General features: G+C 42.2%; 1 protein-coding gene across 1 annotated transcript in view; it reads left to right on the top strand.

Annotated features, from left to right (window-relative positions):
• Positions 1-5654, top strand: part of MIPOL1 (mirror-image polydactyly 1) — a 158611-nt gene extending 152957 nt beyond the window's left edge. Inside the window, exon 14 of the mRNA XM_013129022.3 lies at positions 5121-5654. Within this exon, the coding sequence (XP_012984476.2) occupies positions 5121-5187 (67 nt within the window). The 3' untranslated portion in view covers positions 5188-5654. The remainder of the gene's footprint in view (positions 1-5120) is intronic.
• The last annotated feature ends 18749 nt before the right edge of the window (positions 5655-24403 follow it).

Raw genomic sequence — 24403 nt, 5'->3', positions numbered from 1 at the left:
GAGTTGTCACAGATTTGTGCATGACCATTAAATACAACTGGTAATGCTTTTTAGTGAGGAGATCAAAAATCATTATTGTTCAAAAGGCAGACTTCTGAGATGGTAAAAATACCTGAATTGAGGAATAATTAAAGATTCACTGAACGACCCAGAGGTAATAGAGTGATGCCTCTGTAGAGTGGTAGATAGGCCACTCACTGCAAGGTCATACCTTTACATTCCAGGCTTCAATCCAGTGAATATTTAAGCATTTTATTCAGTCAGAACAGCTTCAACATTTGAAACTCAGAACAAGCCACCCCAGCACCCATTGTTAGCACAGTGCTACTCCCTTGGGAAGGAAGCAGCTGGGGTCCAGTTCCCTCCTGCAGATAATAAAGCTGAACCAGTTTCTACCAGCCTATTGAGTCAGTGATCCTACCCAAGTGACTGATTTGTGGATGAGACTAGTATCACAGCAGCCTCTTATCTCTGTGTCATTTGTTTTCTTGACTTTTACAGAAAACACCTGAAAATGGGTACTCCATTTAGGATTTGATATTATATATGAAAGAGGAAGATTGAAGGAGAGGAGAGGGAAAGCAAAGGAATTTTTTATTCTTAGATTAAATTAAGGGAATTTGTTTGCATGTACCAGTCATTCACTGAGCTCTGCTGCTAAAACTTCTTGTAATGCTTTTGTCTGATGCATTTTATTTACCTGATATATTCTCACATGTGTGGTTTTTTAAGGGAATTAGTGTTAGCAAAACACATTCCAGAAAAAGTCAGGAATCATGCAAGTAAGGCCATCTTCATAGCCTGAGCCTAATCTTATCCACTGGAAAGATAACCAAGGGTTATAGTTTAGGTTCATAAGCCTTTATATAGCATTTCAAAATCCAGGAGGGTTTTGTTTTTATCACTTAATTCCTCCATCTGCAGGTGGAAGCTATTGTTTTCTGCTAGTCTATATATTGCTTTGCAAATTAGGACATAGGCTACTTGAAGTATGCCCTTTTCTTTCAGTTTGGTATCCATTTTGGCTATTTCTAGGGCATGATGCCCTAGAAGAGCACTCTGTGGCTGTTTAACTCTGTCATATTCAGAATTGTGGATAAAGGCTACTGCTTTCCTTTTGGGGTAATTTCCTTTGGCCAGAGATGGAGCAGTATGGAGGATGTACTGATCTTTGTGGATTTATGCAGTTGCATAGTTTTTACTGATCCCAAAATACAAGTTTGTCTAGTTTCAAGCTAGACTTCTTCAGCAGAATACATGAAAAGGGGGAGCAAGCCTAAAATGCACTTAAGAGTCAGCAGCTGAGACACATAGGTAATGTTTTTGCAACTATATGACCAGCTTCTGGGCTCCCAGACACAGTAAGGTTTCTAAGTCTGCTTTATGGAAACTGGTTCTAAACCCAAAATTCTTTATTCTCAGGGAAATAAAGCTCTGTAAGACTTTGCTAAAAATCGTAGAATCATAGAATCATTGAATAGTTAGGATTGGAAAGGACCTCAAGATCATCCAGGTCCAGCCCCCCTGCCATGGGCAGGAACACCTCACACTAAACCATATCACCCAAGGCTTCATCCAACCTGGTCTTGAACACTGCCAGGGATGGAGCATTCACTACCTCCCTGGGCAACCCATTCCAGTACCTCACCACCCTAACAGTAAAGAATATCTTCCTTATATCCAATCTAAATCTGTGACAATAAGGAGTGAGATCTTAAGAGGCTTTGTTGAACATTCCAGAAGGTGCCTGTCTGTCCCTGCACATTTGGAGCTCCAGCACTGAGGCAGAGATGCCCACCATATCATTCTTGTCTCTGACCTAAAATACAAACCCAAATACTTTCTTCTTGAATTACTTGTTTCGTTGCTTCATAAGATGAAATTCAGTGATTGTCCATGCTTATATCTCAGGAGATGATACTGCCATATTGCGCATTTAATTTGTACTATTAGGACTGTTCCCTTCACAAGGCAAAAGACAAATGTAATTTGTTAAATTTGTGTCTTAGGATAGAGTCAAACATAGTCAGCATTACTTTCAGTTAAGTATAGTGAGATTATACTGGCAAATATATCATGATTGCATAAAGTAATAAAAGTTACTTTCTTCAGATCAGTGTCTTCTGTATTTTGAATAGAACTCTGAGAACACTGAGACTTTTAGACTAGTTCCCAGCACCTCCCATTTGTCTATTTAGATATTGAAGTTACCTTTGATCTTGAGGTATAAGACTATTCCTTCAGTTTACCAGAGATTAAAATGCCTAGCCTCCAAAGGGTCTGCCTCAACATCCCGCCAGGCTGGGTAGAGCCTTATCAACAAGGGGCGCCCCTGGCAGGTAGTACCTCATTGACACAAATGGCCTTGTTAGCTGCCTTTTATTACTCACAAACTAAAATGTAGTTTAGTGTGAGTCAGGATGGCAGAATTGGGCCACTGGTGAACAGAGTCCTGGATTATCATTCCAAAAAGGCCCCTGAGGCCTGTAAGCAGAGTTATTAACCACTGATACAGCACATAGCATTATTTTGTAGGCTTAAGTGGGATTTCAGAGGCATATTGGGTCTTGTGTCTGTGTAGGGGTGAATTTTGCCCTCTGTTATTTTATCTTATAAATAGCTGATAGAGTCTCTCTTTTGCATTATTGTTTAAATCTCTTTCAAAAGTATAGTTTCTTAATCCCCTGCTGCTTTTTTTCTTTCTTTCTTCTAATAAAGAATAAATAAATTTGCAAATCCACACATGGCTGAAACAAAAGGCAAATAATCGTTGCACAGTTTGTATTTGGTGTGGAATACCTCATTTTGATGATTTCAGTCATCATTCATTTGAAAAGCAGAAGCTATGATTGTTAAGCCTCATTATTTTCAATGAAGCCTGACAGTTTCAAGGTTAAACAGAAGACAGATACTTTCATCCCAGTGGTATTTCTCTTCAAACATGGGCAGCTCTTTGCTAACTTGTTTTGCTCTGGCATGCAGTGTCATTGCTTGGTCACAGAGTGGTGCACATCTAAGCCAAATTGCTGGACAGTGTAAGCAATGACCTCCAACCTATTGTCTCCCCAAAAGAAACCTAAATTATTGAGGTAATTTTTCCCCCACTTGTATAAGCCACACAGTACTTGTTTTGAACTGAACAATGATTTAAAGAAGCCATGATCTCAGATTTTACTATTTTTCTGCTGTCTTCCAGAAAACTATTTGTAGCTCAAACCTTTTGTTTGGCCAGACAGTTTGAAATGTTTCTCCTGTGCTTTATGTCTCTGAAGCACATTACAGGGGGTGCTAGTATTAGAGAGACCTCCAGTGATAGTTAAAGTAGCTGAGAAAGCTGCAATGCTTCTGAAGATACATGCTGTTAAAAGTGTTAAAATCTGCCATTACTATCTGAAATCTCACATGAACTAACTGGTTAACAAGGAAACTTCTGAGTGAGAGAGGCTGGGGAAGCTATGACCTATCAGTAAACACTGATTTAAAAACATCAATTTATCCACTGTGAGAAACTTTCAGGAGCAAATAACTTGTGAAAGCCCTATCTTTCTACCTGCGTAGACTGACTGTACTGAGTTATGACTGGATACTGCCTCCATAAAGACAAAGAAGTGCAGTAGAGGTACATAACAAAATCAGGAAAAATGCACTAGTTGGTTATAAAGGGAAAGCAGTACTCAGAAAACTGAAGGGAGAGGAGTAGCCAAGCAGTACTTTTTCACCTTTGCTTTCACTCCTTTGGAGTCCCTGTGGAACAGCTTGAACCAGATGAACTTTTCACATACATTTCCTGGTGTCTGATAATTTCATTAGGGTGGTGAATTCTTAATCTCATTTCAGGAATTAAGTCACCTGGTGAGTACAATGAAAGGTGTAGCTTCGTGGTGCTTGGTGGTTCCTGGAAAACAAGTGTTTCAATACGTACCATGTGCGTTAGTCATGACTTGTGGCAATAAATCCAAGACATGTTAACTAGTTTTCCTACACTGAAGTTACTAATGCATCCATGAGATAAAATTAATTTTTCAGGTTTGATAAAGCTGTTATTTTTATTTCCTATCTGCATTCCTCATGTTGTGTAATGTATTGGGGAAAAAAAGAAAGATTGTCTTTTCAGATAAAAAAAAAAAGTGGCCAACTTCGCAACAGTGCATACAACTATTTGAACCTGCACATCTTTTTATCCATTATGGAAGTTGTGTATATAATATGCTGGACACGGCTCCCAACTTGTTCTACTACACACAGTGTCTGCTTTTATATATTTAGTTTATTTGTAGGACAGCTTTCACTGAAGGATTCCATGAAATACGGATAAATTGAAGGAATACCTCGAATGCATGATTATTGGAGTGCTGAAGATAAATGAACTCTGCACAAATTTAGCCCTTTCTATTCACCTACATATTTTAACAAAAGGAAAGAATTAATTAAACCAGTGAGATGCTGGACATGCTTATAATCTCTGCCTTAAAACTGAGAGGATTAGGCAGCTCTCGTTCCACTTAGACTGGGTTTTTTCTGTAGCTGTGTTGACATAATAATCATATTGACCACCTTCAAAATGTCATCCTCCACATCCTCAGAAACATGGCTTATTGAGTATTTTGGAAAGTTTTTTACATAAAACACATGAGGGTTTAGGCATAAATTTATAAAATGGACAATAAAAGTATTTGCTGGATAATGGGCAAGGTAATTTTTAAGGGAAAACAACAGCTAAGTGTTACATTTAATGAGAGCCGTGGACCACTCATATTTCAAAAAATGCAAGAATTGAATGTCCTGCTTACACCAAAGTGCATAGGTGCCACAGGATTGCTGCACAGGGCTTTGCATTGATGCCTTAAAGGGACCTCAGATGCTACGTATACCACAAAAGAAAAGTGAGTTGATATATATCACTGCCTGCAAATGGGCTGGGTTGTAGGTTAAAAAGTTTTCCGTAAGTTGTCTGCATTTTCCCTTAATGTCTGTCTTTTACAGTAGTGCTTTGTTTCTGAGCATGACCACCACCAGGACAGCTTGGTTCAGTGCAAACACTGTCTCTTTCAGCCAGAACATTCCTAACGTTAGCTTCCTTTTTTTTTTCTCTCCTCTCCCTCTCCCCTGCCCCCTCTCAGGTTGGAAAGGCTGGTGGACGTCCTGAGGAAGAAGGTTGGAGCAGGGACCATTAGGACCGTGATCTGATTGAAAGCTCTAGTCTAAGGAAGCATTCACATCTGGTGACCAGGCTGCTTCATTCAGCACTGTGTAAACACTAAAGCCTTAACTTAGCAAACAGTTGTTAGAAGTGGGACACTCCAGCGACATTCCAAGCTGAGATAAAATCAAATCATAAATGTTTAACTACTTTGCTGCTGAGTTCTGTGATTTGTTGAAATGTTTCACTGCAAACAGATATTTGTTTTTAAGCAGATGCATTGTGGCGCTGTGTACTGTGGAAAATGATGTAGACGCTTATTTTAAGGGTCTGTCCTCTTGGTGTTACTAGACTATAGTCTGCTGCAAGCACAGCTTGATCACATTTTCAAATACTGCAGGCTTCAGGTGCAAAATCCTGCAAAACAGTTTCAAAATTTAAATCTCATGTCATCTGTGGGACTGCAAACAGTCCAGTATTTGTATGTTAAATATATTAATTAATAAAGTAGGTTCACATTCGAGAACTATCTATGACTAGTGTATTGGAGATTTTTTCCGTCTTAATCAGCCTGCTGAATTGCAGGTAGTGACTGTGGCTACAACTAATGGAAGGATACATGTATAGCTTTATATAGTAGTTGTATAGCTGCTGTTAGTACATGATATTTTCAATGTACATTAGAAAGAAATGTACAGTTAGGTTTCACTAGAGGTACTGCTTCATAAATCCCGACAGGAAAGACTTCTGACATTGTAAAGTATCTTAGACAGTGGGGGAGGTTTCCTGTATTGTTAATAGGCAATCATCTGTCCTTTCCTTTGAGGTAAAATCTTTCAGATATTCAGAAACCACCTTATAGAGTTAAAATTTGCCTTTTCAGTGTAAGTGGGTGGGTTCATCACCCCCTTCCTACAAGACTTTTTGTCTGCTGCTTCTAGACCTCTGATTGCTCTGTAGTGCAGGAGTACCATCCAGGCTGGGTTTGAAGCCAGCTTGTCAACCCTCTGCTCTATGTACTCCTGAAGTGCCCTAGGACTGAACTCAAAGGTGGAAGGATAGACTCCTACGGCAAGGGGCAAAGTTGTGAAGAGGAAAAATTGGGGTACACAGATGTTATATTCCTCTTGCCTACTCTGTGTTTAATGTTATGCTGCCTTCCCTCTTAGTGTTTGCTTGTACAGGTGTCATGATAGTGCAGTCTAGATGAAGAAAATTAAATTTTAATTTTAGATAGGGGAAGACATTTCAATTACTGTTTTTCCTTTCAAACACTTCCATGTTAAACCTTCATCGTCTGCAGACCTAAACTCCTCCTAGTTTCATTCAACCAAACCTAAGCACTTGCAGGGAGATAAGTAGCATTCCTACAAGCCAAATTTACCTATGTCACCTCCACAAACTTCTGAAGTGGTCCTTTTCAACCTGTGGTCAATCCTCAGATAGCCAGGAAGTCTGGAGTCCCTCCCCTCCACCTATTGAGTGGGAAGAAAGTTTAATGCTTCCATAGAAGAGGACTGTCACTGCTCAGCTCCCAGCCCTTTCACCATCTCCCATGTGCTGCTGTCCAGTGCTTGGGCCACTTCTCTTTCTCTTGCTCTCCTCATTGAGCTTTAGTGCACAGAATCGCAAGAGTTGGAAGGGACCTCGAAAGATCATCCAGTCCAACCCCCCTGCAAGAGCAGGGTAACCTAGAGTACATCACACAGGAACTTGTCCAGGCAGGCCTTGAATATCTCCAACGTAGGAGACTCCACAACCCCCCTGGGCAACCTGTTCCAGTGCTCTGTCACTCTCACAGTAAAGAAGTTCTTCCTGATGTTCACATGGAACCTCCTATGCTCCAGTTTACACCCATTGTCCCTTGTCCTGTCACTGGATATCACTGAAAAAAGCCTAGCTCCATCATCCTGACACCCACCCTTTACATATTTGTAAACTCTGATGAGGTCACCCCTCAGTCTCCTCCAAGCTAAAGAGACCCAGCTCTCTCAGCCTCTCCTCATAAGGGAGGTGTTCCACTCCCTTAATCATCTTTGTGGCTCTGCGCTGGACTCTTTCAAGCAATTCCCTGTCCTTCTTGAACTGAGGGGCCCAGAACTGGATGCAATATTCCAGATGTGGCCTCACCAAGGCAGAGTAGAGGGGGAGGAGAACCTCTCTTGCCCTACTAACCACACCCTTTCTAATGCACCCTAGGATGCCGTTTGCCTTCTTGGCCACAAGGGCACATTGCACCAAGCAAAAGACATGATCTCCTGAGCTGTCACTGCTGTTGAACCATTTCTGCTCTAGGGAAGTGGTGAAGAAAGAATAAAGATATAACGACTACCATACTGTGCTAGACCAAAGGTCCAACTAGTGTAAAGACTGCCTTTGGCAATAAGCAGTAGAAGATGCCTAGGAAAGGGTATAAAGTCAGGCTAGCACTAGTGACCTTTCTCGCAGATGGTGTCCCAGCAGTTTGTTATTTAGGAGATTTCTGAACCAAAAGTGGTGTCTTTGTATTTAGCAGCATTTTTTCATTACCTGTTTTTGAATCCATTTAAACTTTTAGTATCTACTTGTTCCTGTCACAAGGACTTATGCAGTTAATGATGCATTGAGTGAATAATTATTTCCTTTTTTGTGTTACGAACCAGCTTTATTCATTTGTTATCACCTAGTTTTTGTAGTAGAGAAACAGTGAGCAACCATTTGTTAATATTGTTTTCATGTCCTTTGTGATTTTACATATTTGGCAACCTCCTCCCAGCATATCTTTTCCAGAGAGAACCCCTAGTCTCCTGTAAAGGATGTATGTCATTTTTTTAATTGGCCTTGTCATGCTAATCTGTTTCTTTTCCAGCTCTGCAGTGTTTTTACTGAGACAACCGGATTTATGCCTGATATTCAAGATGCAGACAAGTCATGACTTTAACAGTTGTCACAATGATGTTGTCTGTTTTATTCTCTATGCTACTTGTAATAATTTGTAGCATTGGATTTCTTTTATGACAGATGGTTTCTTGGAATTAATATTTGTGTAATAATAAAAACAATTTTAGGTCTCGTTCTCAGTTGTAATATTCAGCTCAGAGTTCATCATAGGGTGTCTGAAGACAGAAGTGTTTTCTGAATGCGTAACTTTGCATTTATGGGTACTGAATGTCATCTATTGTTTTATCATACATTCCCTGGTGACCATGAGCTCCTACTCCATATATTTTCACACCTTATTTTTATTACTCACAGTAACATAGTATCATCAGTATTTCCATGCTAAATATGGTGACATAAAATACCACTATCTCCAAATTAACTCCCTTTTCAAGGTGATTTCTTAGTTGAACAACATGGGCTCTGGAACAAAAACCCTCTAGGACAATAAGGTAACTTTCCTTCACTGTGAAAATGATACCTTTATTCTTACACATTGTTTTGATCTAACTTAGAACTACTTATTTTTCAATATAAAGATCTTCCCTCTCACTCCATGGCAGCTTTGACGAGGAAGCTTTTTTGCTACTTTGGAAATGCAAGTTTACTAAATCAGGGCTTGTTATCCATGCATGAATGTGCTCTGTTCCTCCCTCCCCTATGAGTATCAAGAACTCCTCACCTTTGCCCAAGTCTTTCCACCTCTGAGCAAATAATTTTGTGAGTGCAGGCTTCATACAGCAAGACTGTTTGACCTCCAGCCTCTTGTGCCCACTGGCTTTGTTTGGAAAAAGAGGATTGGACAGGCAAAACCCATCTAGCAGACTTGATGTCAGATACATCTGGTGGTGGGTAATACATGTTTCTGTAAAATTAGGCAGTGATTTTGTCTCATAATTTTCCTTTTTATACATGTACCTAAGGTGAAAAAATGTTTCCTGACTCTGTCTTGTACAAAGTAGCCTGAAATTCAGTGAGCTTTTAGTTAGGGTTTTTTATCATCCTGTAGGTAAATTACTTTGAATCATAATTAAATTAGGTGTCAGTTTTAAAATTCAGCAAGAAATGTTTCTCTTCTTTGAAAAGAACCTTGGGAAATTTACTGTGCTGAGAGGCAAAGATTCAGAAACGGTTGCGTTATCACTCTTTCTTGCTAACAACCTGGTGTGTGGTCTTTGGCAAATCCCTTAGTGACAGTCATAAAAGGTATGCAGCCCCTAAAGAGGTGCCTAGGCTCCTCGAGGGAGTTTGCAAAAGCATCTGTGTGGCCAATGTCAAAACACTTTCGCTTCTTCACCAGCTGAAGTGAACACAGGTCTGGTAAAGCAGGCCCAGACTTTAGTGCCCTCCGGTGAATTTCTAGCACTGTTGAACCCAGTCTGAGTTCTGTCTTTCAGTGTAACAACAGCAGGGATTCTTCTGGTCTGACAAATAGAAATAAGTGGTAATGATAACACAGGTTAATTGGCTTTTATTATATAATTTATTATTTATGAACTGATTGATGTCTGCATAGTGCTCTGAAAGTGAAAAGAAGCCTACCCCTATACAGCAGACAAATGCAATTGTCACTTTTGTCCTAATTTATGACAGAAAGATGAGATTGCATCGGATTACGTACTAGGAGTAGCAGTTCATTTGCCTCCTGATGAAATAACAGTTCATGATGAAAGGTGGCTCACCGTAGGCAATGGTTATGGTGATAGTAGTAATTACTGGTCAGATTAGTGTTCCTGCTGTCTTGAAGAGCACCGAGATACTCAGAAACATCTTTTCCCTGTGAGATTTTGTGTGTTTCTCTTGATGATCCTGCAGCACGTTATGCATTGGAAGCCATTTCTGGTATATGCCAGGGTAAAATATGTAAATAGCATCATGTTGGCTCGGGGTAAGAGTGTTATTAATGCTTTTCAGCACTGTAATTATATTCATCGTAAGCCTTCCCTAAGCCCTAACTAATTAACAATATTGTGACAAATCAACTTTAACAGAAAAGAACTGTGGACCTTTAGTCTTTTAGTACTGCTTTTCATTCAGCCTACAGCCCAAAACTGGTGGCATGGTTTTTTGTACTGGTGTTGGGAAAACTGCTGATATTTGAAAAGTTCAGAGCCAGCTCAATCTTGTCAGTGGAATCCTGTAGATGAAGTTGGTTTGATTCCTCTTTAAATACATTCACAAGAACTTAAGAATTTGTCATTTAATTGTTAATGTAGGGGAATATTAGAACTGCTTATATTAGAACTTATAAATAAACCATCATATTGAAATATTTTACTAATGTCAATATGTTGTCATAGGTGCATTTATTTATTCCAAATAACAGAACATTTTACAAGATACCTTAATTTTCTAATTTAATGGCTTTATAAATATTCTTATCAGGTGGTCAAGAGTTGTAACATCTTTAATCCATGTACACAAATGAACTTCGTTTCTAAATGTCAGGATTTCTCTGTGTCTCTATTTTCTTCATTTAGACAGTTAGGAAGGCAGTTACGTTTGTTGGGGTTTTTTGTTGTTGGGGTCCTTTTTTTTTTCTTTCTTTTTTTTTAATTTGTACTCCAGAATATTTTTCTCCCATGCAAAAATAAACTATGAGGCACATGAAATCACTGACTGGCAGTTTCTCTGATACTGTGCTTGCCGTGACTGCAATGTTACATGTACTAACTCTTATTGCTGTACCATTTCACATCAGGTCTGCAAAACTGGACTTTCCTCTGTTTGTTCTTCTCATGCATTGGTAAATAAAATGTATTCAGAAGTCCAAAAACCAAAAGCAGTGTTCTCATATTAGGTTGATTATAAGTCAGCTGTTGAGCTTCAGTGGTCTAAACATTTCATTCTTCAGTTTTGTTGGGAGCACACGTGTTCTGGGAGGCTTTTAAACAAATACTTGAAATGGTTGAAAGATTTACATTGCTAGTGCCTAGCTAAATATGTAGTCTTTAGAAAAGACATGGTTTATCTTGGCACCATTTGAAAAACTCAGATATTTTAAACATTTGTTAAGTTCAAGCTTGCACATTTGAACTAAAAGTTTGCATTCCAAAATTGCATCTTGGGTTACCTGACTCTCTCTCTTTTGTATTTTTTAATCCCTTTATTAAAATAGTCTGCAAAAGGAGTTGGGTTTGGAGTGTGGGTTTTTACTGTTAATTGTAAACTATTGTCACTAATTTTATCATTTTTGAATTAACATTTACTTGGTAAGTCTATTCAACTAAACATCTGAAATGCAAAGCCAGAAATATTTTCAGAATTTAGGACTTCCTTAAATTCTGGTAGCCAAGACTTTGTTGTAAAATCAATCAAATACAGAAAGAGTAGCCAAATCCTGCAGTACTTTACTCTTAGTCATACTATGTACTGTGATTAGTAAGTACTAACCCTGATGGCTAGTGCAGAGCCAGGCAATAAAGAAAACAGGTTGAAAATATGTATGAGCTGTTAAAACAGAATAGCTCTAGGTAAAGGAAAAGCTGTCTTTGACCTTTAATACATTTTCTTTTCCTTCCCTTGGCAGAAGGGAGGGGCAGGGGCAACCTTTAATCTAATTTTAAAAAAACAAAACAAACAAAAACAAACAAAATGAAAAAAAGAGAAGAAGAAGAGAAAAAGAAAAAAAAAAGAAAAACTTATTTTCTCATAAGCTTTTATCTGCAACACAAAACTTGCTATGTTTGAGTTGCAGGTTACTGAAGTTGCAAGTACTGAAACTTGCAAAGTTAAGAATGTATAAATTGAAACCACCATACTTTGTTTAAAACCTGCAAGAACCCCTGTTAGAATTCTATACCTGATAGAACTGGTTACAGCTGCTTCCCAGTGGCCCTGCTAAAGCAAGGTTATGACAACCCTTGCAGAATACATTACACGCATTTGCACTGTGTTTCACATAAAAATTAAAAAGGTAATGGTTTCCAAAAAAATTCAAACTATCAAAACCATAGAATATTTGTTCATGAACTATTAACAAAACACATTTCAGAACCAGATATAAAAAAGAAAAAGAATCAAACTATTAGGATTCAAAAATTAAAAACTACCTTGGTACTACTATAGTTCACTGTCTGAAGTCTTAGAACTTTGTTCATTGGTATTTGACTTTCATTCATGTAGTGTTTCGTGATCAAAGAGATAGATAAACTCTTTCCAAAAATCAGTCTATGAGAAATGAGGCTGCTAGTGTCTAAGCTGATACAGATATCAATTTAGAAGTAATATCCCTAAGTATATCACTTGGATATTTACCTTATTCAGAGAACGAACACAACTTAGACACAGTCTCTGTGAAAGTGTTCTACACTAGAAATACAGTAACACAGTAGGAAGTCTTCATCAACACATGCTCATAGCATTAATATCACCCCTTTTGGTGCTTCAACGGGCTATATAAAATTATCAGCTTTGTTTCTTTCACTTTATATAGGGAAAATTTTCTCTCTTACCCTTAACATTCCACCAGTGCATGAATATCAATATTACAGATGCGGCTACTAAGCATTAGTAACCATATGGTTATCAATGGTTACTAAGCATCAGTGGTAGAATTAAGCAAGAGAGGGAGATACACAAATGAAAGATTATAAATGTGATCTACTATGGCATTTGTTATAACAGTTAGTTTTTAAATGACAGTGCAGAAAATAAAGCACCTCAAGCTCTGACTGTGGTATGGCAGACAACTCTGTCACTCAACCATATTGTCACTGGTGTAATACACTGGTAGTACCCTGCAGCTCTCCCCCATCATCCAAAAACGAGGTCTCCATATCCACAGTACAAGGTATGGATACGGAGCTCTGAGGCTCAAAAAAGCTATATCAAACATTTTTAGCCTAGGGTTATGAGATCAAATCAGAAAAATGAGAAAGATGTAAATAAATCATAACTGAATAGGAGTCTTCGTCCCATTAGACAAGGAAGGCACAAATCAGGACACCTGGACTGCCCTGTTGTTGCTAAAGCAGCATAACTGAAAAAGTGCAAGACAGAAAAAGGATTTGGGTGAAATCCAAAAACGCATGAGTGTAGAAGCTTTCCCTGCTTCAGACGCAGAAAAGAAGGAAAAGTTGTTACAATGACTGACAGAAGTACTTTGCTTTGCTTACACTTACTCATCTTGAAAACTTCATAGAAGTCAAAGCAAGATGCAGCTGTTGTAATATTTGAAAGGAGGTGTCTCACTAAGGTTAAAGCTGGTTTGAGAGCATAAGGCTAGGAAATCTGTTGAAATTTTGTTTCACCCAGTTTTTTCAATAAATTCTTGTTTGATAGGCAAGCTGCCTTGGTTCTAAGTTTCAAATAAAACAAGATTTTTAATTAACATGTATCTGGTTTGGTCATTGTGTAAGAAGTACGGAAATAGGCAGTCTCCCCTCTACTTCTCACAGGTTAAGCAACAGAAATGGCAATTGTCCTATCACAGAGGCTTTCTTTCATAAATATGACACAAAAAGTTATATAAAAATAGTAAATATTGAATTATATTTATAGGATCTCATCCATTCTATTATTTTCATCACTAAAATCTCAGCACATATTTTAAAAGAAAATTAATAATAATAGTACTTTATCCTTGAATTGGCAAAAAATAAAAAAAAAAGGATTCCTAAAATGAGCTTTTGACTGTATGTTGTATTTCTTCACTCTGTGCCTGATTAGACTTGACTAAAGCAGACTGAGGATTTTCAAGGCAGATCTTACCACCTTGGTTGGTGCAGTCAGCACTCCCAGGTGTAAAAGCACTATTCTGGTTCAGGTATATTCATGAAATGCCACCTCTAGTCATCCACAGCTCTTTATCACATTTCTAATGGTTCCCACCCTCTATCTTAGAAAGCCATTTTTCTTCTGTCCAAGTGAGTAAGGAATGAGCAGGGCAAGCTCAGCTGATCTGAGTTTAGCACAGAGAAAAACACAAATACAGATGCATCCTAAGTGAAACCTGTCTCTGGAATTGGCTCATGTAAGACATCTGTCTGCCTGGTCTTTTGCACAGAGCAAGGCTTGCTGCTGTGCTGATTCCCCTTTCTGATGTAAAAGCATTGTATATGGGACTAATTGCACCCACTTACAGTGCTTTTGGACTAGAGTTTGCTCACCTCAGAGCCTGAAGTGCAGGAGAAGTGAGGACAAAGATGTGCAAGCTCAACCTGCACCCTGTATTAAGCAGAGGCAGGTTAAGCAGGGTTTTGCTGCTGGTGTTCAGGGATATCTGTGAAAGAGGGAAAGGGACTGCTCAGATCTGCACAACCACAGGATCAAACAATTGAATACAGCAACAACTGCCATGGCATGTGCTGGAACAGTGGCCAGAAAGCTTCACAGTTTTGCTCTTCTTTGATCACATAATGGAGAAACTCAACTCAATTACTTTTCAAGCAGCTAAATGCCCTGCTCTCTCCACATTTTGCTTGTCTGCTCATGATAACTTTATTTCCCCAGAGCTCTAACATACACTAGAGTAAGACTCTTACAAATCTGAACTGCCTATGCCTAAAGAAAATATGCTTTCATCAATGTGTGTTTTTGTGAAAACCCACAGGACTGTTCTCGATAGTCCTGTATAGCAAATCCACAACTGCCTGCTGTAACTATCCACCCTGATTTTCAGTAATGGCATTATCCTTGTAATTTTCCAGTCATTAAAATCTGGTCTGCGGATGACTAACATTACATGTTATGAGATGTTTCATCCAGAACTTCACCCTCACGCAGCCTCATTTCCTGTAGAGCCGATCACTGTTATCAATTGACCTGCTACCTACCATCTCATTAAAAGTCTTTCTATTTTTTTTTTTGCCCAGTGCTATTGACATTTTGTCTTTTCATCAGCTGCAGGTGTCTAACTAGGTGCTGTGACTATTGTTTTCCACTAGTAGTAAAGCCAGCTGAGGTCTGGCAGGCTGAACCACACATTACCCTCTTGACTCAGGATGTGTAGGAGATACACCACCAGCTGTCACAAGCATATCCTGTTCCCTCCTTCCACCCCACCACCTCTCCCCCCCTCCCCCCCCCCCCCCCCCCCGCTTGAAAAACCTGTAATGTCCCTAGTTCCTATTCAGTTACTCTTTTACCTAAGTGATTCGTATACAACATATCCAGCTAGCTAGCTACCACATCAGTTTATGGTGATTATAGTGTATGTATATAGTATAGTTCAACACAAAGAAAAATATTTCCTTGACTTGAAAAGCTATTGTGTATTGTATATGTAAGAAACCCCATAGAATCGTTCAACGTATAAAAACCACATGGCATGCTCCTCCTCCTCCTTGATTTACTGTTGCATTTTGAGAACACTCGCCCTAGGAAAGCTGGATACCACCCAGAACTGCATTAATTCCAGCACCCCTTTGGCAGTTGCACCTAAAGCAGGCCCCAAGTCTTCCAGGTGGAACTACAGATATGTGAGGAGTTACAGATCCATGACTAAGGACTCCACAGAGAAACGATGGCTGTTATTGAACTTGTTTTCTAGTCTGTCTTCTTTCAAATTCAGGCTAATTGGTCTCATTACACTTATTTTTCCTGACTACTTAAAAAACAATTTACTACCCCAATTCCTTCCCCATTTTGATAACTGGGAACCATGAACAGATCACCATTAATCTTCTCTTGGATAAACTGAACAGGGTGAGTTTCCGATACCATTTATTGGGTATTGCTCAGAAATTTCTAATGCTTGTGCATGCAGACACTTGACTTGGACACAAGATTCCTTTCTTGTTCTCAGACATAGCTTATATGAAGCTGATCTCTCTCTGCACTTACTGTGTACTTTGCTGATTCCAAGGACTGTACTCAGTCTTTGCAGCACAGCATCTCCCCAGGACCTCATGCTCAGTGTTAGTCTTAGACAGCCCTTCAAAGTATGTGTATTTACGGTCCATGCCTCCCTAAAGCTTTCTGTATGTGGAAGAGACTAGGTAGAAAATTCTCTGAGGCAGAAAAATGATAATGAAAGTAAGCTGAAAGAAATATGGTAAAATAGAGTTAGGAAGTTCAGTGAACTCTGCTTTGTTAATGCTGAAGCTTGTGTCCTCTCTTTTGTTGCTGAACTATGAATCTGGCCCAGTATGGAAAGAAATACATCTCTGACATAACCATCTGAAAGTCAAAATTGCTCAAGCCAGGTAGATGTATCATAGGCTCCTAAAAGATAAAATTAAAAAAAAAAAAAAACAAACCCCAAAGTGATTGTGTAGTTAATCTTGTTGGTTTAGTTGTGTTCCATGGTGATTTTAAATTACACTGTAATCTGAGCTAAGTCAAAGGATGTTAAGAATAGTAGCTGGGTAGAGGTTAATGGAATGTGTATGGAAAGGAGTGATTTGGGGGCAGATCTGATGGGCAGGAATATTGCTTTGCTCCCAGGGAGGGGGCAAGGCTGTTCTTGGCATGAGTATGACATGGAGGAGTGCCAAGAGGTGGGAAGGGCTGGCGGTGGGGGATGACAGATGCTGAGTAAGAAGAGTGATACTGAACTGATCGTGAAAATGGGGTGAGAAACAGATTCACTGATGCTTGTTAGGAGGAAGAGGGTCAAAAGCAGGACTCAAAGATGTAAGGAAGCATATCACAAGAATACAACTGCAGAGCTGAATGCCAGCACCAAGGATCTGCTCTCCCTAACAGGCATTTCACAACAGCTATGAGGCTGAACTTTGAATTCACTTGAGTTTTGCCCTACCTAACGGCAGTGCCTGCCCTTGCAGCTAGAAGGAATATCCAGCTAGTAACTTTGCGTTCAGGTCCATCAATAATGGCTGCATTCAATCATCAGCTGTGGCACTGGTGGACCCTAAATTACTACTGTTTGATTAAGCAATGCTGTCAGAAATGTGTGCTCTGCAACACTTGAATGATATTTAGCTGGACTGGCATGGAGTAGCAGTAGTTTCTGACCAAAGTATTCCTAGGAATGTTAACACTTCAGTTGCACAGCTACTGTAAAGCTAACATGCATCAAGCAATCATTCTTAAGTCCATGCTGCAATCTTCTTATGGTAATAAGGAGCTACTAAGAACCAATATTAAAGGACACTACTTTTCCTGATGGGGCAAAACTTTTTATTTTGATGGGGGAAAAGAGAGAGAACTAAGCAAAGGAAGAGAGTGGGGTTTGTGTTTCTGTTGTAAGTACTGTGTACGTGGCAAACAAGTCTTATTACTGAGGGGGAAATGAGAATTCATGCTGGCATATAACATATTTTGACATCTCATATACCTTAAAAGACAAAAGCAGTCACAGGGATGACAAATGTCCCTGAGCATGGCAGAGCTGACTGCACCCTTTTAGTTAGAGAGCAGTGTGTTGGCGGCAGTCCTGTGGTCTCCTTTGAAAGCCAAGAACTCCCTTATAGCAAGCTCGTACTATCTCATGGGATCAAGACCACAGATTTCCCCTTTGATTTTCAAGAGCTCTTGTCATACCGAAGAAAAGCCAGCATTAAATGTGTGCCACCTTTGCCCCTGTGCTTTGAGGAGCTCTTATCATAGGAGAGACTGCATTTCTGCTTTCAGATTTTGGAAGGACAGAGAATCTATTGCATTTTCTTGCAGTGCCCTAGCACATTGGCTCTAAAGCAGAAAATTAATGATGGACAGGTTGCAAAACAAATTCTGTGAAGTTTACTTTGTAAAGAAGCTGATCCAACTTTTTTTCACCCAACAAAAGCAGGTCTCAGAGTAGCTAGCTGGAAGCCTTGTTGATTTTTTCCTTCAGATACAGCACCAAATTTTGCAGATTTAATAGCAAAATTTATATTCTGTTTCCTTCTGTTATATATTCATATAGATGAGATTTTAACTTGTTTTTTTTCCAAGGGTAAAGGTATGGATTTCCAAGCCATACAAAGTAAGAACTGTGCCATTTTGATAAAAATTACTTGAATTCTACATATTCTTTTCATAACCCCATTTTCCACATCTTCATATCACCTTTTCTTTTTTTTTTCAGTATAGAATCTGTGGCTTGCATGCGGTCTGGCTTTTGCTATACCAGTTTCTTGACAGCAGAATCAATCCTGCTCCTGCCAGGTGCTGAAATTGCTGAACTCACTTTGGCTGAATAAAAGCTGTGGGTGCGACACCAGCAGCTCTTAGCTCCCCTCTGTGGAATGCTACATTTGTATTAACATGTATCTTTCTTTGTGATTTTTTTTTTCTTTCCCTGAAACTGAAAATGATGCCCTTTAAAATCTCTTCCTGGAGAGAGAGAGAGAGAGAGAGTTTGAGAGAGAGACTAAAAAAAATACACTCCCCTTGGAATTTAACCTTAATTTGAACCAAGATCAGTGAAAGAAAAGCACTTTCGTGCATTGTTCACCAGCTCCACCCAGCCAGCCCCTTATCTAACCTGAGTCTCTATTGCCTATAGCTTTGTAACTTTTGCAGTAGTACACTCCACATGCTCTTACATGCTTTAAAACCAACCTGGAGACACTGCGACATTATAATACCAAGAAACGCCTCATGATCCTATCTTGCAAGTCTTGAAGACTGCACAGGGCAGCAGCAGGGACTGTCCTTACACAGGTTTATAAAGGGTCTAGTGCTTACTGCAAATAAACAGCCATGGTTATTCCTGACCCCTGGCAAAGGTGATAGCAGCAGCTGAAACCCCTGAGCCAGCCTCTCCCTACACCCCAAGCCAGGGGATATTTAAACATTAGTAACTCTCCATTTTAACCTGGTTCCTTGGATTTCTTTTGCCATGAGAGGGAGGGAGCCAACCCTTGATTTGCATGACGTCAGCTCGGGGTCAAAATTCAACCTTAACCACTCACATAAAAAAGCAGGCTTCCTTGTTTGCTCTTCAGAGGCGGACTTCCACTGTATGTCTCCTATCATCTGTGCTGGGGAGGAACAGCCAGTAGATTGCTTTCTTATTACTTTTTACTTCCTAGAGAAGGCAAACAGCTGCCCCAGGTGTGGTCCACCTTCATGCCATCCCCTATCAGCCATCTGCTCCCTGCAGTCATCTCCCTTTCCCAGCATCCCTCAGTTTCTCCTGACTTGTGACCACTTGGCCCACTTTCACCCGCTTATTGTCTGCTTTATATCACTTTCTGCCACATCCTCAACCTTTCCTCCAATCCCTCGTTGCTCATTACTCCCACCCCAGCTGCTCTCCTGTTCCATAGCACCAGGTTTTCTCCCTGGTTCTCCAATTTTCCTCAGTCCCATGGCCCTTTTTGCTTAGTGCTGTCTTCCTTCACCTGCAGGCAGATGTGGCAAACGCCTGGCAGAGGGCAGCAGGAGGTGCCAGCCATGATAGTTAAAATGATGCCTACAATTATGGGAGCAAATTTCTTAAAATTGAAGGTAGGAATCAAGCATTCGCAACAACTGTTCGAAATAAAGACCAAATATCAGAAGGAAAGAGAGGATACTATTAAATGCACCAGTGACTTGCCTTGTCACCTCCCCTGTTTTAGCAACCACCAGCTGCTTTTCTTTTAAAAAGCTGCTTTGCGAAATGCCGTTTAGTTTTCGTTCTGTATAGCCTAGAAATAAAACCCTTCAAGGAAATACTACATATAGCATTGTTCTTACACTCCTCGAGCGTTTGAAGGACCCCTTGGAATGAGTGTGCACCAGGAGACTGGAGGGAGGAAGCAGGAAAATCGAAATAAGAAATATCAAGGAGACACGGTCAAGCATGATTCATTTCAGTTTTTCAGTTGAACCCGAAGCAGGATCAGATTTCACATCCACCCTCGACGGGGCTGGCATTTTCACACACACTGCAAACCCGTTGGCATGGAGGTGGCTTGATTTGAGGGTTATTGCAGGTGCCTTTGGCACTGGGGGGTGTTCTTCTTTTTAAGAAAACAGCAGATGAGGAGAACAGTTACTCGTGCTAAAAAAAAAAAAAAAAAAAAAAAAAAAAAAAAACAAACAAAAAAAAGCACAAACCCCCCCCACCTCTCTTAACCTTTCTGACAGGTAGGCAGTTTTAGTAGATACCCACCCCCCGGGAAGCTTGCCGCCCGGACGCTTCAGCGGTGGCTGGAAGCGAGGTTAACCCCCCAGAGGGGGAAAGGCGGCTGCAGCCCGCGGAGCACCTCTGGAGGCTCGGTTCCGTGCCCTGGGACCCGCTGCCCCGTGTGCCTCTGCCCCAGCTCGCTCCGAGGCTCGGCCGGCAGCAGGAAGACGACGAAGAAATCCCCCGGAGTGCGGGAGTGCTCCGACCTCTACCCTCCGCGCCGCGGGGATTCCCCGGCCAGCCGCTGCTTGCAGCAATGGGCCAGCGATGGCTCAGCAGCCGTGTCCCGTGGGGAGGGCAGCACTCCCTTGCTTTAAGGACCTGGGAGGGGGGGAATTCAGCACAGTCCCAGGCTGACAAACAGTGTCAGATCCCCGGTGCTTTACAGCAGGCAGGCTGACCGGGCAGAGGCATGGCTGGGCCATTCTATGAGGGGGTAGGCTCCCCGGCCAGCTGTCTCTCCCTGCCCGGGGGCCCCGGCACCAGCCTGCACACCCTACCGCTCCAGGACCGACAGCCACCCTGCCGTCGGTGCAGCCCACACCGTCGGGTTGGCGAGTGCCGGCGGGACGGTAGTTGTGGGGGAATGCGGTGGGATCCCAGTGTGGGGCTGAGGCAGGGGGTGAGTGTCGGCCCCCCCGGCCGGCGCCCTGCGGCCACGTCAGTGACTGCCCGTGAAGAGGGGAGCCCTCTGCTCCTCAGGAGAAGGCGAAGCCCCTCGAACCGCGCTGGAATAGGAGAGAGGAGGAGGGCGCGGGGCGAATCAGCCTGTTATCCGCCGTGATCGCAAACGCCTTTCGGAGGCCCGAGCTGTAATTCCTCTTGTGATCACTCTGGCGAGGGAAGAGGAAGCATTTGGAGGTTGCTTTCATTCATTAGAGCATTGCTATATATCTCTTGGCTGTCTCTCCTACCCATCCTGGTTGCATGCTGCTTCTTAAGTGAGTTTGACCTGGTGACTTGCACTCTACAGGCACACAAAAGGATTTTACTGCATCAGCTTCTATGTCCATCGTTTGTACTTATTTAACTTTTGAGCACATCTGAGCCAGCCCTTTCCACCTTCATTGTTATCAAAAGACACGAACAGCCGAAAATGATGAGGGAAAATTCAGAGGCTCCTTAGGGGTGAAGCTGGCGGGCTGTGCAGAGCTCCCTCCATATCCCACCCCACCGAGGGTGGCCGAGGGAGCCCCTGCTATATATACACCCTGATTTGAGGCTGCCTGTCTCATAGACAGCCCAGCTGGTTTCAGGGAAGGCTGAAGCTGGTGGGTGGGAGTTCAGGATGTTTGTCACTGGGTTTGTTTCCAAAGCCGAAACTGTTCTGAGCGGCTTTGCCCTCTGCGTGGGCACAGGTTGTCCCCTCCATTGAAGCACCCACAGAAACCGAGAAACAAGGCGTGTATCCCCCAGCCATTCGCTGCCCCGCAGAGGTGAAGGGGGAGGCTCGGCCCACTGTGAAGCTCTGCCAGTGCACAGCTGCTGGAAGGAAAAGAGGGTCTTCATCCTTAACCTAGCTGTTTTTTACGAGTTCTACCATCAGGCCAAATGAAAGTGATACTTCTACTTAAATCTACTTAAATCCACAGAGCTGCCTCCACCTCTGCCTGTTACATCAAGACACTTAAAAAAAAAAATCTGTTTAATTTGGCGAATCTCTTGTGTGTATCTTTACTTAGCACTGCATAGCATTACATGCAGCTTTTGGCCCTGGAAGTGATGAAGGGCAGGAAACCCTGGACAGATTTAAACCAGAAAGAAATGCAGGCTAACTAGTGTTTGATTGGTCCAGTGAGCTGGAGATGGTGCTGTGTCCTTCTTTTTGCTAGAAAGAAATCCGGCGTGAAAGCAGAACCTTTGTTGCCTAGGAATTAAGTTGTTGCTGCTGCTTATTCCTTACCTGAACTCCTAATCCTCTGTTTGTGCTACAGCACAAAACAAATTATTTCTCGTAGACCAAAGGGCTCCTTTGTAACAATTAAAGTCTATTGTGTTAAAGTATAAATGGCACATTGATCGTTAAGGTAAGCTGACTTGTAAAAAGTAATTATTGGACATGAAGTATGTGGTCATTTAATGTATACTTTGGAGAAGTCATTATGCACTGGGAGGTAAATTACAAACAGTAAAATGCTTAGCTAGCCAGTTAGAATGTATGCTCGGTCTAAACAGACCTCAGAAGAAGCAACGTGAGGTTTGTTCCTACTTCTGCAGAAGACAAGGGTATTTTGCTACTGCTTTCCCTAGCAACAGACACCTTATTCTAGATTTTTAAAATTTCTTAAATAAATAAGCAGCCCCCCTCCCCTCAAATAAAAATAAACCCCTAAGGAACTTTGCAGAGTGGGAAATATCCTGAAATCCTTGAACCTCGGACTCTGCTGAGGTCAGTGCAATCTCGGTCCACACTCATTAGGAAAAGAAAAAAGAAAAAAACCTACCCCTGCCCAGGGAGTGTTTAAAAGGAGAAACGTGGAACCACAGAAACCAGTCCTGTCAAGGTCAGTTTTTTCTTATGAGAGGCAAGGCGACGGGGTCAGCATTATTTTGCATGAGGAAAGCCCACGGGTGCTGAGGAAGGCCGTGGCTCTCCTGTTTCCCCCTTTGGCCAATGTGTCCCTGCTTGGCCAAAACTCCCACCGAAGGCGATGCGACACTTTTACTCCCAGAGAGTTCCTCATCTGACTAATTTAGTGTTCCCAGCTCCCAATTTAGAGTGGAGCAGAAGGACTTCTGTTCCTGGAGGGCAATTTGACATTCGGGAAGTGGGGTGCCCCCTGCCCCCCTGAGCAGCCAGTAGGTCCCTCGGTGACCGATGTATGCTTTGCTGGGCCCCTTCTCTGTAACTACCAACCCCTAAAGGGCATTTCCTTTAAAAAACTGTTGTGAAGACATCGTTTGCATCATTTGTGGCGGGCACCCAGGGTGCGAGGCCGGGGCTCAGCGTCCTGCCCCGGCGCTCCGGGGAGCACCTCCGGGGTCCCGGCAACTTACTTCACCCACCCTCCCGGTCCTCCACCCCAGTGTAAACGCGCTGAAGGGCCCTGCCTTGGGCTCAGGGAAGTTTGGAAACATGATGGGGTTCTGCTGTGGGATGGATGGTGTGTGCCGGTGTTCAGAGGCAGGTGAAACTCGAAGATTTCCACCCCCATCCCGTATTCTCGCCGCTCAGGGACACGCGTGGAACACGCACTTACACACCACCCGCACAAGGTCCCATACTCCCCGTAATACGCGCAATACCTTTAACCAGTCATTGCTATATTTTGCTTGGCTTTGAAAATTAGCCTGTTTGGATAACACCCGATAGAAAACATTTACGCTGGAAGCCAAACAGGCAAATATTTTAATCTCTCATATTAACACAGCGGTTTTCCAATCGGTTGAGTTTTGTGCTCGATTATTTATTTATTTTTGTGTTATTCATTCATTCCCTCCGTTCATTCATTCATTCATTTGCTCTGTCATTCATTCATTACTCCATCTCTTGCACTCCATCGACGAGACCGAGCTCATGGTGACCGGGGCCTTGCCCCGGTGGAGGCAGCACACCTATTGCCCGGGATGGTATCGAGGTGTGATGGTGTTGAGCGACCTCCACCCCGATCCCTGGGGCGTCGGGGGACAGGCGTCGGGGAGCCCCCGAGGTCCCTGGAGGTGGCGGGGGGGAAGGAGGCTGTTTGCCTGCTGGGCTGCTCCTGCTTTGAGGCCCTTTCCCACCGCTGCCGAGCCGACACGAAGCCAGCGTGGGCAGGCAGGGAACACAGGTGCTCCGGAAGCACCCGGGTAAGGGAAGTGTCCCCTCCCGCAACCCGGATGACACGGGGACGAACGCTGGGGTTCGCCGGGGCAGGTAGCAGAGCGGTGGGGCCCGTCAGTCCCGGGGCCATCCCGAGGAGGGAAACGTCAAGAACCTCCAACCCAGTCGGTGCCGGCGCGCAGGCTGCGGGAGGAATGCGCCCTCAGACCACCAACGCGCCTTGAGCCGTACAATGCGCCACTTAATACACTTCTGTAATTTAAACTTCTGGGGACCCCCTCCTTCCAAGCCGATTTTCGATATAGGTGTTTTCTCACCCCCCCCCCCTTTTCCTTTGAAATGCCCCCACCCCCCCCATCCTCCCGCTCCCTTTCTTCTGAGTCCCGCTCTCTAATTCTAGATGAGTATTACTTTGCTCTTTTCGTTGGCCAAGCACAATTGTGTTATTGGAGATAATGAATTCAATCCCCATCAAAGAGTATTAGGAGCGCCTTGGCCCTGTAGTGCCTTTTTTCAAACTGGGAATGAAAGGCAGAGAGAAAATTCTCTGGGTAGCCTCCGCGATGGCAGCTTTTGA

This window comes from Melopsittacus undulatus, chromosome 4 (genome assembly GCF_012275295.1).
Source record: "Melopsittacus undulatus isolate bMelUnd1 chromosome 4, bMelUnd1.mat.Z, whole genome shotgun sequence".
NCBI lineage: Eukaryota > Metazoa > Chordata > Aves > Psittaciformes > Psittaculidae > Melopsittacus > Melopsittacus undulatus.
This window is presented reverse-complemented; position numbering and strand designations above follow the sequence as displayed.